A 15,652-nucleotide genomic window follows, 5' to 3' on the forward strand; every position below is an offset into this window, starting at 1 on the left:
CCAAAGAAAGGCAATGCCAAAGAATACTCAAAATACTGCATGATTGCATTCATCTCACATGCTAGTAAAGTAATGCTCAAAATTCTCCAAGCCAGGCTTCAGCAATACGTGAACCGTGAACTTCCAGATATTCAAGCTGGTTTTATAAAAGGCAGAGGGACCAGAGATCAAATTGCCAACATCCGCTGGATCATCGAAAAAGCAAGAGAGTTCCAGAAAAAACATCTATTTCTGCTTTATTGACTATGCCAAAGCCTTTGTGTGGATCACAATAAACTGTGGAAAATTCTGAAAGAGATGGGAATACCAGACCACTTGATCTGCCTCTTGAGAAACCTGTATGCAGGTCAGGAATCAACAGTTAGTACTGGACATGGAGTAACAGACTGGTTCCAAATAGGACAAGGAGTACATCAAAGGTGTATATTGTCACCCTGTTTTTTTTTTTTTTTTAACCTATATGCAGAGTACATCATGAGAAACACTGGGCTGGAGGAAGCACAAGCTGTAATCAAGATTGCCGGGAGAAACAGCAATAACCTCAGATATGCAGATGACACCACCCTTATGGCAGAAAGTGAAGAAGAACTAAAGAGCCTCTTAATGAAAGTGAAAGAGGATAGCGAAAAAATTGCCTTAAAGCTCAACATTCAGAAAAATAAAATCATGGCATCTGGTCCAATCACTTCATCGCAAATAGATGGGGAAACAGTGGAAACAGTGGCTGTCTTTATTTCCTGGGACTCCAAAATCACTGCAGATGGTGATTGCAGCCATGCAATTAAAAGACACTCCTTGGAAGGAAAGTTAAGACCAACCTTGACAGCATATTAAAAAGCAGAGACATTACTTTGCCAACATAGGTCCTTCTAGTCAAGGCTATGGTTTTTCCAGTGGCCATGTATGGATGTGAGAGTTGGACTATAAAGAAAGCTGAGAGCTGAAGAATCGATGCTTTTGAACTGTGGTGTTGGAGAAGACTCTTAAGAGTCCCTTGGACTACAAGGAGATCCAACCAGTCCATTCTAAAGGAGATCAGTCCTGGGTGTTCATTGGAAGGACTGATGTTGAAACTGAAACTCCAATACTTTGGCCACCTGATGCGAAGAGCTGACTCATTTGAAAAGATCCTGATTCTGGGAAAGATTGAGGGCAGGAGGAGAACGGAAATCTGTTTTTCAGATTTTGTCAATCAATAAATACACTAAAGTAGTCTTGGGTGTTAATAGTAATATTAAGAATAATAATGTCAGATTTATTATTAGCAATAAACCATCTTATTATTGATTATAGTGTTGTTATTATTACTTATGTTTTAAGAAAAAGTAATAGTTTGAATTATTTTAAAATCATTGGCCTATATTATCTATTATAACTTTTCAGATAACAAGAAATACTCAGTATTAGATGACTATAATTGTTTCCAAATATAATCAGAATATGATCGTAGTGCTATAGCAACACAGGAAACATTTCTGCTCAAGTAATAACTACACAAATGCATGGCTTTCCATTTAGGCTCTTAGCTTATGGTGGTTGTTGTTCAGTTGCTAAGTGTATCCAAAGCTTGCAACCCCATAGACTACAGTATGCCAGACTCCCTTGTACTTCACTACCTCCAGAGGTTTGCTCAAATTCATGTTCACTGAGTCACTGATGAAATATAACCATCTCATCCTCTGGTGCCCGCTTCTCCTTTTGCCTTCAATCTTTCCCAGCATCAGGGTCTTTCCAATGAATCACTTCTTCCCATTAGGTGGCCAAAGTTTTGGAGCTTCAGCTTCAGCATCAGTCCTTCCAATGAATTTTCAGGACTGATTTTCTTTAGAATTGACTGGTTTGATCTTTTTGCAGACCAAGGGATTCTCAAGAGTCTTCTCCAGCACCACAGTTTGAAAACATCAATTTTTTGGCATGCAGGCTTCTTAATGGCCCAACTTTCAGTCCATATGTGACCACTGAAAAGACGACATTTTGACTGTATGGACCTTGGTGGGCAAAGTGATGTCTATGCTTTTTAATACACTGTCTAGATTTGTCATAGCTTTGCTTCCAAGGAGCAAATGTCTTTTAATTTCATGGCTGCAGTGACCATCCACAGTAATTTTGAAGCCCAAGGAAAGGAAAGCTGTCATTGTTTCCACCTTTTCCCCTACTATTTGCTACGAAGTGATTGGGCTGGGGAGGCTTCTCTCATAGCTCACAATTGTTAAAGAATCCGCCTGCAATGCAGGAGACCCCAGTTTGATTCCTGGGTCAGGAAGATCCACTGACGAAGGGATAGGCTTCCCACTCCAATATTCTTGAGCTTCCCTTGTGGCTCAGCTGGTGATGGGGCTGGAGGTCATGGTCTTAGTTTATTTTAATGTTGAGGTTTAAGTCAGCTTTTTCACTCTCCTCTTTCACCCCCCTCAAGAGGCTGTTTAATTCCTCTTCAATTTTTGCCGTTAAAGTAGTATCATCTGCATATCTGAGGTTGTTGATATTTCTCCTGGCAATATTTATTCCCGATTGTGATTCATCCAGCCTGACATTTCGCATGATGTACTCTGTATATGAATTAAATAAACAGGGTGGCAATATACAGCCTTGTCATGTACCTTCCAAAATTTTGAACCAGTGCATTGTTCCATGTCTGGTTCTAACTGTTGCTTCTTGATGGCATACAGGTTTCTCAGGTAAGATGGTCTAGTATTCTCATTTCTTTAAAAATTTTCCAGTTTGTGGTGGCCCACACAGTCAAAGTCTTTAGTGTAGTCAATGAAGCAGAAGCAGATGCTTTTCCAGATCCCCATGCTATGGTTTTTCCAGTAGTCATGTATGAATGTGAGAGTTGGACTATAAAGAAAGCTGAGCACTGAAGAATTGATGTTTTTGAACTGTGGTGTTGGAGAAGACTCTTGAGAGTCCCTTGGACTTCAAGGAGATCCAACCAGTCCCTCCTAAAGGAAATCAGTCCTGAATATTCATTGGAAGGACTGATGTTGAAGCTGAAATTCTAATACTTTGGCCACCTGATGCGAAGAACTGACTCATTTGAAAAGACCCTGATGCTGGGAAAGATTGAAGGTGGCAGGAGAAGGGGACGACAGAGGATGAGATGGTTGGATGGCATCACCGACTTAATGGATACGAGGTTGGGTAAACTCCAGGAGTTGGTGATGGACAGCGAGGCCTGGTGTGCTGCAGTCCTTGGGGTTGCAAAGAGTCGGACACAACTGAGTGACTGAACTGAACTGACTGATGCTTTCTATATGAACCAATGAATGATGTCAATTTGACCTCTGATTCCTCTGCCTTTTCAAAATCCAGCTTGTACATCTGGAAGTTCTCAGTTCATATACTACTGAAGCCTAGCTTCAAAAATTTTGAGTGTAAACCTACTAGCATGTGAAATGAGTACAATTGCATGGGAGTTTGAACATTCTTGGCATTGCCCTAACTTGGGATTGAAATACAAACTGAGGTTTTCCAGACCTGTGGCCACTGCTGAATTTTTCAAATTTGCTTATATATTGTGTGCAGTACTTTAACAGCATCATCTTTTAGGGTTTTTAATAGTTCAGCTGGAATTCCATCACCTCCACTAGCTCTGCTATTAGTAATATTTTCTAAGGCCTACTTGACTTTGTATTCCAGCATGTCTGGCTCTAGGTGACTGACCACATCATCGGGGTTATCTGGGTCATTAAGAATTTTTTTGAATAGTTCTGCTGTGCATTCTTGCTAGGTCTTCTTAATTTCTTCTGCTTCTGTTAGGTCCATAACACTTTTGTTCTTTATCATGTCCATTTTTGCATGAACTGTTCCCTTGATAGCTCCAATTTCTTGAAGAGATATTTAGTTCTTCCCATTATATTGTTTTCCTCCATTTATATGCATTGTTCAATTAAGAGGGCCTTCTTATCTCTCCTCTGGAACTCTGCATTCACTTGCATATATCTTTCCCTTTCTCCCTTGACTTTCACTTCTCTTATTTTCTCAGCTTTTTGTAAAGCCTGCTGAGACAACTACTTTGCCTTCTTGCATTTCTTTGGGATGGTTTTAGTCCCTGCCTCCTGTACAATGTTTTGAACCTCCATGCATAGTTCTTCAGGCACTCTGTCTACCAGATCTAGTTGAATCTATTTGTCACCTCCACTGTATAATCATAAGGGATTTGATTTAGGTCATACATGAATGCCCTAATGGTTTTCCTTACTTTCTTCAATTTAATCTGAATTTTGCAATGAGGATCTCAAGATCTGAGCCACAGTCAGCTCCATGTCTTGATTTGCTGACTGGAAGGAAATTTCCATCTTTGGCTGCAAATAATATACTAAATCTGCTTTTGTTACTGAACTTTTGGTGATTTCCATGGTACAGTCATCTCTTGTGTTGTTAGAAAAGGTTGTTTGCTATGACCAATGTGTTCTCTTGACAAAACTCAGTTATCTTTGTCCTGCTTCATTTGGTATTTCAAGACCAAACTTGACTGTTAATCCAGGTATCTCTTTCTACTTTTGCATTCTAATTCCCTGTGATTAAAATGACTTTTTTTTTTGTATTAGATTTAGAAGTTCTTGTAAGTCTTCATGGAACCAGTCAACTTCAACTTCTTCAGAAATAGTGGTTGATTCATAGACTTGGGTTACTGTGATGTTGAATGGTTTGCCTTGGAAGTGAACCAAGGGCATCTTGTTGTTTTTGAGACTGCACCAAATACTGTATTTTGGATTCTTTTGTTAACCATGAAGGCAATTTCATTTCTTCTAAGGGATTCTTACACACGATAGTATAATGGTCATCTGAATTAAGTTTGCTCATCCCCATCAATTTTAGTTCACTAATTCCTAAGATGCCATTGTTCACTGTTGTCATTTCCTGCTTAAGTACATCCAACTTGATTTATGGACCTAAATTTCCAGGTTCCTATGCAATATTATTCTTTACAGCATTGTACTTTACTTTCAACACCAGACACATCCACAACTGGAGTGTTGTCCCCTTAAAGCATCACAGCCTTTTTGTAGTGAAGGGACTTGCATAACTCAGTGAAGCTCTGAGCCATGATGTGCAGGATCATCCAGGTCAGACAGGTCATAGAGAAGAGTTCTGACAAACTGTGGTCCACTGGAGGAGGGAATGGCAAATCACTGCATTATTTTTGCAGTGACAGCCCATGAACAGTTGTTGTTGTTCAGCTGCTCAGTCATGTCCAACTCTTTGAGACCCCATGGACTGCAGCATGCCAGTCTTTCCTGTCCTTCACCATCTCCTAGAACTTGTTCAGGCTCATGTCCATTGAGTTGGTGATGCCATCCAAACATCTCATCTTCTGTTGTCTCCTTCTCCTCCTACCTTCAATTTTTCAGCATCAGGGTCTTTTCCAGTGAGTCTGGTCTTTGTTGCATCAGGTAGCCAAAATACTGGAGCTTCAGCTTCAGCATCAGTCTTCCAATGAATATTAAGGAATGATTTCCTTTAGGATTTACTGGTTTAATCTCTTTACACTCCAAGGGACTCTCAAGAGTCTTCTCCAACAACATAATTTGAAAGCATCAATTCTTCAGCCCTCAGCCTTCTTTATGGTCTAACTCCCACATCCATAGGTGACTACTGGAAAAACCATAGCTTTGACTGTATGCGCCCTTGTCAGCAAAGTAATATCTCTGCTTTTTAATATGCTGTCTAGGCTTGTCATAGCTTTTCTTCCAAGAAGCAAGCATCTTTTAATTTCATGTAGGGAAAGGCGAAAAGATATGACACTGGAAGACGAGCCCCACAAGTCAAATTGTGTCCAATATGCTACTGGGGAAGAGTGGAGATCTGTTACTAACAGAGTATGGTTAATAATGGGAAATAAAAGAGAATTCATTGGTTTGGAAGACAGAAATCTGTGGACACTTGACAACATTTTAACAACCACCATAACAATGAAAAATGGCATCTAGGTTGTGAGTTCTCTTTCTCCTCTGCACTGAATGTTATTGTTTTACTCCGTTCCCCATCATTCTCTTGCTTGCAGGATGTTGTTTCCTTGTATTGTGAACCTCTCTGTCAGTCAGATAAAACATAACTGCCATGCCCCAACTGGAGAAGGCAATGGCACCCCACTCCAGTCCTCTTGCCTGGAAAATCCCATGGACGGAGGAGCCTGGTAGGCTGCAGTCCATGGGGTCGCTAAGAGTCGGATACGACTGAGCGACTTCACTTTCAGTTTTCCCTTTCATGCACTGGAGAAGGAAATGGTAACCCACTCCAGTATTCTTGCCTGGAGAATCCCAGGGACGGCGGAGCCTGGTGGGCTGCCGTCTATGGGGTCGCACAGAGTCAGACATGACAGAAGCGACTTAGCAGCAGCAGCAGCCATGCCCCAACTCATGGTCTTGATATATATAAATATTGCTTTTGCTAGCTGGTGGGTTTTTATTTAATGCACTGTTTCCCATATATATTCACTTTGACCAAATTTTTACTTTTTAGTCACACAGTATGAATTTTTATATATTTCTATTATAATACATCTATTTCTAAACATTATAATGTTTATAATCTACCCAAATGCTATAAATCTTTTTCAGTGAATGAAAATATCCCCTTCATGGTTAACAGCCTTGTTGTGGAGAAAGGGCTTGCATAAGTCAATGAAGTTATAAATTATGCCATGCAGGGCCACCCAAGATAGATGGGTCATAGTGAAGATTTCTGACAACACATTGTCAACTGGAGGAAGAAATGGTAAATCACTTCAGTATTCTTGCCTTGAGAACTCAATGAACAGTATGAAAATGAAAAAAAGATATAACACTGGAAGATGACCCTGATCATGTCAGAAAGTGTCCAAAATGCTGCTGGGGAAGAGCAGAAGGCAATTACTAATCACTCGAGAAAGAATGAAGTGCCTGAGCCAAAGGGGAAGTGACCTCAGTTATGGATGTGTCTGGTGGTGAAAATAAAGTCTGATGCTGTAAAGAACAATACTGCAAAGTAACCTGGAATGTTAGGTCCATGAGTCAAGGTAAATAGGACATGGTCAAGCAGGAGATGGAAAGAGTGAACATTGACATCTTAAGAATCAGTGAACTAAAATGGACAGGAATGAGCAAATTTAATTCGGATTATCATTATATTGATGAATATGGGCAAGAATCCCTTAGAAGAAATGGAATTGCCATTATGGTCAATGAAAGAGTCCAAAATGCAGGAGTGGGGTGCAATCTCAAAAATGACAGGATTCCCTTGGTTCATTCCCAAGGCAAACCATTCAACAACACAGTAATCCAAGTCTATGCCCCAATCATTAATGCTGAAGAAGCTGAAGTTGACTGGTTCTATGAAGAATTACAAGACCTAAATGTAATACCATATATATATATATATATATATATATATATACATATTTGGAGATATATATATATATCCTTTTACACACAGGGGATTAGAATGCAAAAGTAGGAAGAGATACCTGGATTAACAGGCAAGTTTGGTCTTGGAGTACCAAATGAAATAGGGTAAAGGTAACTGAGCTTTGTCAAGAGAACACACTGGTCATAGCAAACAATCTTTTCTAACCACAGAAGAGATGACTCTATCCATGGAAATCATCAAAACGTCAATACCAAAAGCAAATTTAGTATATTCTTTGCAGCCAAAGATGGAGAAGCTCTATACACTCAGGAAAAAACAAACAAACAAACAAACCTGGAGCTGACTGTGGCTCAGATCATGAGCTCTTCATTGCAAAAGTGAAAGTGAAGGTTGCTCAATCTTGTCCAACTCTTTGTGAATTCTCCAGGCCAGAATACTAGAGTGGGTAGCCTTTCCCTTTTCCAGGAGATCTCCCCAACCCAGGGACCAAACTCAGGTCTCTCACATTGCAGGCGGATTCTTTACCAGCTGAGTCATAAGGGAAGCCCACTCATTGCAAAACTCAGGCTTAAATTGAAGAAAGTAGGGAACAGCAATAGACCATTCAAGTATGACCTAAATCAAATCTCTTATGATTATATAGTGGAGGTAACAAATAAATTTAAGGGATTATATCTGGTAGACAGAGTGCCTGAAGAACTTTGGACAGAGGTTCATAACATTGTACAGGAGGCAGTAACCAAAACCATCCCAAAGAAAATGAAATGCAAGAAGGCAAAGTGGTTGTCTCAGGCAGCTTTATATTTAACTGAGGAAGAAACAGAAGGGAAAGCTGGGAAAAGTAAAGATATGCTCAAGTGAATGCAGAGTTCCAGAGATTAGCAAGGAAAGATAAGAAGGCCTTCTTAAATAAACAATGCAAATAAATAGGGGGAAACAATAGAGTGGAAAAAACTAATATCTCTTCAAGAAAATTGGAAGTATCAAGGGAACATTTCATGCAAGGATGGGTATGATAAATGTCAGAAACTTGTAAGGACCTAAAAGAAGCAGAAGAGTTTAAATGTTGAAAGAAACCTGAATCACTAAGCGATTCCAGATAAATGAAAAAAACTGGCAGATAATTTGTGTCCCTTGTAGTTCTAGTGATGAGTGAAGCAGACAGCTGCTATCCTCTGCCTGGTGCTGAGACCAGCAAAGCAAAATGGGTAACATTTACCAAGTAGAATTGCTTCATTGATTGTAAAATTTGCTAATTCAACATTGAGGGATATCAGAATATTTGTAAAGCTTATTCATTCATAAAAAAAAAAAAACATTTATTAAGTGCTTCCTTATGTACCTGGCACAAAGTTATGAGGAAAATAGACAAATGAAGAAGGCCAGGGAGTGACAGGACAGTGAACTGCAGAAACTGTTCTTCACCCACCTACAGCAACCATGAACCCCTTATGTGCCTGGCACATAGCTGTGAGGAAAATAGACAAATGAAGAGGGCCAGGGAGTGACAGGACAATAAACTGCAAAAACTGAGTGTCAGACGGTGTTGCAGACACAATATAATAGGGCTGTACAAATACAGGGAGGCTGCTTTAGACTGTATGGTGAGGGAAGAGTTCCTTGCAGTCCTACCCTGTGAGCTGGGACCTGCTGTCAATATTTTGTAGAAGAATCTTCTAAGGCCCTTAGTAAAGAGGAAGCCTGGAATGTTGGATGCACAGTGAGGAACAATTGGATGGACAGATAAAACTGAGAGGAAGCAGGAGCCGAACACACTGACCAAAGGAAGGTTTTCAATCTACATGTAGATCTGTTTACGGAGAGCACCTTGACCGTTCCCCAAATCTCACCCACGTAACTGTTTAACCACCTGCATCATTCCCAATGACTCCCTCTGTCAGACTATCAAACAATTAGTGTGCCAGGTATGATGATTAATGTTGAGAGTATGTTGGCCAGCCCTGCCCTCACAGAGCATAATTCAGTGGAGAAGAAATAATGAAATGATTGTAAGTATCAAGAAGTCCAAGAAGTGAAATGTATCACTGCTATTTATAATAAAATAGGGTTAACCTCGCCTACAGCCTAGGTCTAAAACCTTGTAGTAATGAAATAGTATTTCATCTTACATATTTCATTTCAAAACGTCATTCCAAGATTCTACTAAAATAATAAAATAGATTAAAAATGCCAATTTACTTACATATAATATATAATAAAGCATATATCATCCTTTATAATTTTCTGTGTCCTTTCATATGCATTATCCCATTTTATATTCACAATGCCTGTTATTATTATCCACAATAACAATATCTGCTATTTTTAGTATCCACAATACTTATTATTACTACCTTCTTTTTAAAGATGAATAAGCTAAAGTCCATTCTAAAGGAAACCAGTCCTGAATATTCATTGGAAGGACTGATGCTGAAGCTGAAACTCCAATACTTTGGCCACCTGATGAGAAGAACTGACTCTTTGGAAAAGACCCTGATGCTGGAAAAGATTGACGCCAGGAGGAGAAGGGGATGACAGAGGATGAGATGGTAGGAGGACATCACTGACTCGACGTGATTTTGAGCAAGCTCCAGGAGTTGGTGAAGGACAGGGAAGTCTGAATGCTGTAGTCCATGGGGTCACAAAGAATCGGACACAACTGAGCGACTGAACTGAACGGAAGCTAAAGTTGTGGGAATTTAACTGACTTGTCTGCAGTCACAAAGTGAACTAGTAATGTAGGCAGTTCTAACCTTTTTTGATACCACTTAGATCACCAGAGGTTGGTCTGATCTGAGCTAAATATAGTAAAACTATTTACCCAACAGCACCAGGCATTTTGTTCAAAAACAAAAGGAAGAGAGGACATAGAATCCTCATTCTTAAGAAATATAGGGTCTATTTAGGAAGGTGTTCAGATAAGTGCCAGATAATAAATTGGGCAGAAATTCTGGGTGCATATAAAGTTATGGAATAATCAGAGTGGTATGGGATTATTCTATAACCTCGTCTTGACAGAAATTTTAAAACTGGGCATATAAATAGGTTGTGTGGTTATATTTTGATATTATTCTGTCGTGAAATTCTGTGTTTTTTCCCCCTATTCTCAAAATTACTGCCAATCAATGAATCTTACCCATATTTCCTCTGAGTTTATTACTTAGTTTAGAAATCTGTAGTGTTTCTTCATTGCACAGATTAATCTAAGCTACTCGCTTTCTCTCTCTGCTGAAGACATCTGCCAGGGCAATCCAGAAAACTTTACTCAGAATTCGCTAAGTATTTTATTCCCAAGTCCAAGCCTGATGCCAAGCTTTCTGTTCAAACAACCTCTTCCTGGAATGCTAAATTGTTGACCTTTAGGAAAGCTTCATTCATTTAACCTTCTTCTATTTCTTAGAAAATCAGTAGAGAATTCTATTCAATATGCAACCCTGAATATGCTGGCTTACATTCTCTGAACACTGAACATTCTGTTTCTCTCATACAACGCAATGATTTTATTTTTCTGACTTTTGCATGATGTTAATAAATGTTTAGTTTTATTAATATTGATTATTTTACATTATGTTTTATAATGAGTCAGCACCTGGCATACTATTGCATAAAAGTACACTTGATCATTTCAAATACTATCGTTGTCGTTACACATATTGCATATTGAGTCTCCTTCCCCTTCCACTATACCTGGAAATGTTTTCTCTGTTAACTAAAAAATATGAATAATACATGTCAACTAACAAGTAATTAAGAAGCAAAAGAAAAGTATGCAACTTCAGTTATGTATTTAAGCTTTAGTGTTGTCTTAATTTTCATGGCTGTGAAGGATTGCACAGCATGTAACATGCTGAAGAAAAACTACCGCCGAATCACTATTTGGTAGCAACACGCCACAGCCTGTGCTAAGTGCTTTTTGTATTCTTTTTTATTTTCACCTTCACATTAACTCTACAAATCTGCAATATAAATTTCTTTTCTAGAAAGTCAGTGAAGATCAAAGGCACATTTTTAATAGGAACTGATGAGAAACATCTTTGTAAAAAATGGAAAATACTTACGGGAACCAGAAATTTTTTAATCTCTTCCAATGCATGACTCATACGTGAATAAGCCTCTCCCGGTGGAGCAAACACTTCAATTAATACATGAAGTTCATCATTCAAGTGGGCATACTTGGCTTCCCCACTTTTTCTTAATTCTTCTTCCTGTGAAAAAAGTATTTTTATAAATCCACTCATTTTACATCAATTTAACATTTACTGAGGAGACGACAAAAGGACATAACCTAAGAAAATTTTCCCCAAGTGGAAAGTAAAAATCTGGCATAAGTCACTTAAAGATTTCAAAATAATTTTTAAGAGTTTGAATTTTCTTTTAAATCTGGCATAATAATTAACTGCACATTTTAAGCAGCTAAATGAAAATACTAAATTCTCAAAAAGAAGTGACAGAAATGCCATTAACTCCACTGGAAGAAAAGTATTGCTTTTGTGTCTGATAAGTAATCATTTGCAGGTAATGAACCCATGATGCTACTGTTCTTTAAGAAAACCAGGATTTTATAGATACTTTTTGAGACGTGATGAAAGGTTACTTGTTCTCCGTGAAAGTGAGCAAAACAGAGGCTTCTCTCACAGGCTCATTCCCAAAGGAACAGGTCCTACACATCACTCTGCTATCATTTGCTACCTCATACAGGAGTAAGTTAAAGCAATGGCTGTTAAGCATTATGTTGGCCTTCATTCTGAGTGAGTTGCATACCCTCAGATTTTTGTGAGCACTGCACCTGAATTATTATGGATGCCTGATCAGTTCAGTTCAGATGCTTCTGACTTTACTCACGTGTGCAAAGTTTTTTACTCATGTCGTCTCTATCTTTCAATAACCTTGTATAGCATTCACACAGTTCAAATTAGGATATTGAGTTTAAAAGGCGTAAGTATCCTCAGCAAAGTTGGGATTCAAGTCCAGCTCATTTTGCAAGGATTTCAGGGAAGCAAAATTTAGTGAAAAATTAACACATGCTTGCTCAGTCAGGTCTGACTCTTTGCAACCCTATAGGTTGTATCCCACAAGGCTCCTCTGTCCATGAGACTCTCCAGGAAACAATACTGGAGTGGGTTGCCATACTCCGCTCCAAGGAATCTTCCCGACCCAGGGGTCAAACCTGAGTCTCCTGCATTATAGGTAGATTGTTAATCTGCTGAGCCCCCTGGGAAGCTCAAAAGTTACCATAAATAATATTAATTGTATTTTACTTTTCTTGACTCTCCTCTCCCAAACTAGCAATTGTTTCATTAAATTTCAAAGGATAAAAAAATAGGATTGCTGCTGATTCCTGCCTCTTGGCTGCACATACAATGAGAGCATCACTTCAGGACCTTTTCTGTCCGACAAGATTCCTGAGAAGTCAGAAATAGTTTTCATTTTGAACTTACAAAGAGATCAAGCCCTGAGCCTTTGGAGTGGGAGCACTGACTCCAAGACCCCAGACTACCAGAGAACTAACCCTGCTGCTGCTGCTAAGTCACTTCAGTCATGTCCGACTCTGTGTGACCCCATAGATGGCAGCCCACCAGGCTCCGCCTTTCTCAGGATTCTCCAGGCAAGAACACTGGAATGGGTTGACATTTCCTTCTCCAATGCATGAGAGCGAAAAGTGAAAGTGAAGTTGCTCAGTGGTGTCTGACTCTTCACGACCCCTTGGACTGCAGCCCACCAGGTTCCTCCGTCTATGGGATTTTCCAGACAAGAGTACTGGAGGGGGGTGCCATTGCCTTCTCCAGAGAACTAACCCTAGGGAGTATCAAATAGTGAGAACTCACACAAAGGAAACCACTTGAATACAATACCCGATATCACACAACCACCTGTGCAGGACGCCTCATCTAAACAATAAACAAAACAAAAATACAAACCCAATCATCAGCAGAAAGGATTACCATCTCACTCAGCCTTGCCCATCAGAGGAAACACACACACACACACACACACACACACACTCAGCACGAAGCTCACCCTATACAAATCTTACACAAATAACTGGACCAAACTTAGGAAGTCAGAAACAAAAAGGAAGGAAGAATTCAACCTTGAAGCCTGAGAAAAGGAGAACTCAAACACAATAAGTAAAAAAAAAAAAAAAAAAGATGAAAAGGCAGATAAATACTACACAAATGAAGGAATAAATTAGAAACACAGAAATCCAAATAAATGAAGAGGAAATAGGCAAACTATCTGAAAAAGAATTCAGAATAATGATAGTAAAGATGATCAAAACCTTAAAAACTGAATGGAGAAAATTCAAGAATCAATTAACAAAGACCTAGAATAATTGAAGAATAAACATAAAGAGACAAACAACACAATTACAGAAATTAAAAATACTCTAGAAGGAATCAATAGCAGAATATCTGAAGCAGAAGAACAAATCAGTGAGCTGGAAGATAAAACGGTGGAAATAACTTTTTTTTAAATTAGTTTATTTTCTATTTTTTTAACTTTACACTATTGTATTTGTTTTGCCATACATTGACATGAATCTACCATAGGTGTACATGTTTTCCCCTTCCAGAACCCCCCTTCCACCTCCGTCCCCATCCCATCTCTCTGGGTCATCCCTGTGCACCACCCCCAAGCACCCTGTATCATGCATCAAACCTGGACTGGCGATTCATTTCACATATGATAATTTACATGCTTCAATGCCATTCTCCCATATCATCCTGCCCTCGCCCTCTCCCATAGAGTCCATAATACTGTTCTATTTATCTGTGTCTTTTTTGTTGTCTTGCATACGGGGTTATCTTTACCGATTTACTAAATTCCATATATATGTGTTAGTATACTGTCTTGATGTTTTTATTTTTGGCTTACTTCACTCTGTATAATAGGCTTCAGTTTCATCCACCTCATTAGAACTGATTCGAATGTATTTTTTTTTTTAATGGCTGAGTAATATTCTATTGTGTATATGTACCACAGCTTCCTTATCCATTCGTCTGCTGATGGGCATCTAGGCTGCTTCCATGTCCTGGCTATTATAAACAGTGCTGCGATGAACATTGGGGTACATGTGTCTCTTTCAGTTCTGGTTTCCTCAGTGTGTATGCCCAGTAGTGGGATTGCTGGGTCATATGGCAGTTCTATTTCCAGTTTTTTGAGGAATCTTCCCACTGTTCTCCATAGTGGCTGTCTTCTGAAGAGCAGAATAAAGTAAAAAGAATGAAAAGAACTGAGGATAGTCTCAGAGACCTCTGGAACAAAATCAAACACACCAATACTCAAATTATAGGGGCCCCAGAATCAGAAGAGGAAAAGAAAGGGTATGAGAAAATTTTTGAAGAAATTATAGTTGAAAATTTCCCCAGCATGGACAAAGAAATAGTCAATCAAATTCAAGAGGTGCAAAGAGTCCCATACAGGGTAAACCCAAGGAGGCATATGCCAAGAGCTGTACTAATCAAACTAACAAAGACTAAATACAAAGAAAGAATATTAAAAGCAGCAAGGGAAAAGCAACAAGTAGCATACAAGGGAAATCCCATCTGTTTAACCACTGATTTTTCAGCAGAAACTCTGCAGGCCAGAAGGGAATAGCAGGACATATTTAAAGTACTGAAAGGGAAAAATGTATAACCAAGACTACTGTAACCAGCAAGGACCTCATTCAAAACTGATGGAGAAAAAAAAAGCTTTTCAGACAAGCAAAGTTTAAGAGAATTCAGTACCACCAAACCAGCTTTACAACAAATGTTAAAGGGACTTATATAGTCAAGAAACACAAGAGTAGAAAAAGATCTGCAAAATTAACCCCAAACAATTAAGAAAATGGCAATAGGAAGACATATATCAATAATTACTTTAGATGTAAATGAATTAAATGCTCCAACCAAAAGACACAGACTGGCTGAATGGATACAGCCAGTATCCATACATATGTTGTCTGCAAGAAACCCACTTCAGACCTAAAGACACATATAGACTGAAAGTGAGAGGATAGAAAAATATATACCAGGCAAATGGGAAGCACAAGAAAGCTGGAGTAGCAATCCTCATATCAGACAAAATTGAATATTACAAGACTATTACAAGAGATAAGGAAGGACACCACATAATGATCAAGGGATCAATCCAAGAGGAAGACATAGCAATTATAAATATCTGTGTCCCCAACATAAGAGCACCTCAATACATAAGACATACACTAACAAACATAAAATGAGAAATTAATAGTAATACAATAATAATAGGAGATTTTAAAACCCCACTCACACCAATGGACAAATCATCAAAACAGAAA

General features: G+C 38.8%; 1 protein-coding gene across 9 annotated transcripts in view; it reads right to left on the reverse strand.

Moving 5' to 3' along the window:
- The window catches only part of KHDRBS2 (KH RNA binding domain containing, signal transduction associated 2), a 631,271-nt gene that overhangs the window by 369,583 nt on the left and 246,036 nt on the right, over window positions 1-15,652 (reverse strand). For all 9 annotated transcript variants that reach the window (XM_081523653.1, XM_081523657.1, XM_081523656.1 and 6 more), the window contains exon 4: window positions 11,409-11,555. In XM_081523653.1, coding sequence (XP_081379779.1) covers window positions 11,409-11,555 — 147 coding nt within the window. The remainder of the gene's footprint in view (window positions 1-11,408; window positions 11,556-15,652) is intronic.

This window comes from Giraffa tippelskirchi, chromosome 8, assembly GCF_054371585.1.
Source record: "Giraffa tippelskirchi isolate mGirTip1 chromosome 8, T2T-mGirTip1v1.2.pri, whole genome shotgun sequence".
Classification (NCBI taxonomy): Eukaryota; Metazoa; Chordata; class Mammalia; order Artiodactyla; family Giraffidae; genus Giraffa; species Giraffa tippelskirchi.